The sequence below is a fragment of the Erinaceus europaeus genome, chromosome 17 (genome assembly GCF_950295315.1).
Source record: "Erinaceus europaeus chromosome 17, mEriEur2.1, whole genome shotgun sequence".
NCBI classification, from domain to species: Eukaryota; Metazoa; Chordata; class Mammalia; order Eulipotyphla; family Erinaceidae; genus Erinaceus; species Erinaceus europaeus.
Window position 1 is genome coordinate 51633450 of NC_080178.1, and position 2280 is coordinate 51635729.

At 45.3% G+C, this 2280-nt stretch overlaps 1 protein-coding gene across 1 annotated transcript; it reads left to right on the forward strand.

The window, feature by feature from the left end:
- Positions 1–289: 289 nt before the first annotated feature.
- LOC132533995 (coiled-coil domain-containing protein 81-like) lies at positions 290–1544 on the forward strand. Its single transcript, XM_060177419.1, has 2 exons — positions 290–537; positions 743–1544. The coding sequence occupies exons 1-2, from the start codon at positions 511–513 to the stop codon at positions 965–967; spliced, it is 252 nt and encodes an 83-aa protein (XP_060033402.1). The 5' UTR covers positions 290–510; the 3' UTR covers positions 968–1544.
- The last annotated feature ends 736 nt before the right edge of the window (positions 1545–2280 follow it).

The following is a 2280-nucleotide window of genomic DNA, read 5'->3' on the forward strand; positions in this document are numbered from 1 at the left end:
TGGTGCCCTGACACTTCACTATTTTTAACAGTCCTTTCTCCCATCCAAGTACTAACCAGGTCTGACCCTGCTTAGATTCTGAGATCAGATGACATCGGGTGTGCTCAGGGTGGTATGGCCATAGACCTGACAGTCCTTTCTTTGATAGACTGTGAGAGAGAGAGAGAGAACAGGAGAGACACCTGCAGCACTGTTTCACTGTTTGTGAAGCATCTTCTTTCCAGGTGAGGACCTTGAGCTCAGGTCTTTACACATGGCAGCATGTGTGCTCTCCCAGATAAGACACCACCAGGCTCCAAGGCCCGTCTCAATCAGGTGTAATGGAGGCTTCCAGAAGGAAGTGCCAGCTGTTAATTCCTTGGAACTTATTCCCACTGTAACTTGTTGGGTGTGTTTTGATGATGTTGGTCTCCATTAGAATAAACTGTGGTCTCACCTCCTCCTCTTCCAATTATCAGGATTGATGAACAAAAAGCTGAACTGAAGAAACATCAATTTGAGCAGAGAGAAATGTATAAGAAAGCACTGGAATACCAGGTAAGTGGACGGGTTGCTATTTTGAGAACTGTACACTGCTTCCTAGCACTCTGAATGTAGGTGTGTGGAGGGTAGAATACTGGGCCCCCACCCACCTACCAGGTTTCCTCATGTGAGTTTGGGTGCCCTGGCTCCTTCCTATAAACAGTGGGTCTGTCAGTGTACCCCAATGCTGCAGCCTTCACACTGGCTCTCTCTGTTCCAGCTGAAACACAGGCCTTCCAGACTGCCCATCTATGAGCCCATGGGCACCTTCACCAACTTTGGGCAGAATGAGAAGACCCTGGAGGCCGAGAAGCGGCAGAGAAATATTGAATACATGAAGCAGCAGGTGGAAGCTGCTGCAGGCCACAAAAGACAGCTTATCCTCAGCCACATAAAAAATCTACAGCAAGAAAAAGAAAAGCTCCAGAAAAACCAAGAAAAGTAAGGGGCCTGGTCCTTCCTTCCCCACCATAACCCTCTCCTCCTTTCTCTCCCTCTCCTCCCCCACCCCTTGACACCGACCTTAGTAGAAACATGTGTGGACACGTGGAGAGTCATGAATGACCCTAGCTCGCCCCAGCCTGCTTCTCATCTCTACTCCCCTGTCAACTTCTGAGGCTGTTGCATGTCACAAGCCACCTTATGGGATGAGTATATATCCAGGGATTAATGTTTTACATTCAACAGTAAATACAATAGTTTGTACATGCATAACATTTCTCAGTTTTCCACATAACAATACAAACTGCACTAGATGCTCTGTAATCATTTTTGGACATGGACTCTCCCCCCACTGCACCACAGAGTCTTTTACTTTGGTGCAATACAGCAACTGCAGTTCTGGTTCTACTTGTGTTTTCTCTTCTGATCTTGTTTTTCAACTTCTGCCTAGGAGTGAGATCATCCCATACTCATCCTGTTTCTGACTTATTTCATTTAACCTAATTTCTTCACACTCCATCCAAGATGGGCTGAAAATGGTGAAGTCACCATTTTTATCACTGAGTAGTATTCCATAGTGTATATAGACCACAACTTGCTCAGCCACTCATCTGTTCGACACCTGGGTTGCTGGTAGCTATTACAATTGTATTATTACATTGTGCTGCTATGACCATATGTGTATACAGATCTTTTTGGATGTGTATGTTGGGTTCCTTAGGATATATCCCAGGGAGAGGAATTGCAGGATCATAGGGTAGATGCAAGAGATGTGTTTTTAGATGAGTTAAAGGAAACAAACAGCTTTTGAGTGGGGATTCATTGACAGAAACAAGGTTTCGGCTGAAAGCAAGCGGTTCTGGACCCCTCAACTAGGGTTCACTCTATCTGCTCATGTTATTGACTCTTTTTCTTTTTTTTTTGTTGAAAAAATTTATTTATTTTGGATTGAGATTGGTAGAAAAGTAGAGAGAAACCTGTTGCACTTTCCTCCTGAAGTTGGGGACCTGAGGCTTGAACCTGGGTCCTTGCACACTGCAATGTGTACCTTCAGCTAGGTGCCCCACCATCTGGACTCCACCTTTACCTCTTATTCCAAAGAGTGAGAGCAAAACTAGATTTCCCACTGAATCTAAAGGAAAGAGGACTTGTGGGGCAGTGGTGGCAGTGGATGGAGTCAGACTCTTGCCTTCCCTCCAGGCATTTAGCAGAAAGATGTGCAGAAGAGGATCGAAGGAACACCATCAATCAACACCTGACAAAAGAATGGGATAAAGATGTTGTGCTGAAGCATCAGCGTGATAAAGATGCCAAGGC

What these genes read in the sequence shown, in the direction of transcription:
- LOC132533995 (XM_060177419.1), top strand. Translation starts at nt 511, where the DNA reads ATGTATAAGAAAGCACTGGAATACCAG. An exon ending in AGAAAGCACTGGAATACCAG is followed by an intron (nt 538 to 742) that starts GTAAGTGGACGG and finishes TCTCTGTTCCAG; the next exon opens with CTGAAACACAGGCCTTCCAG.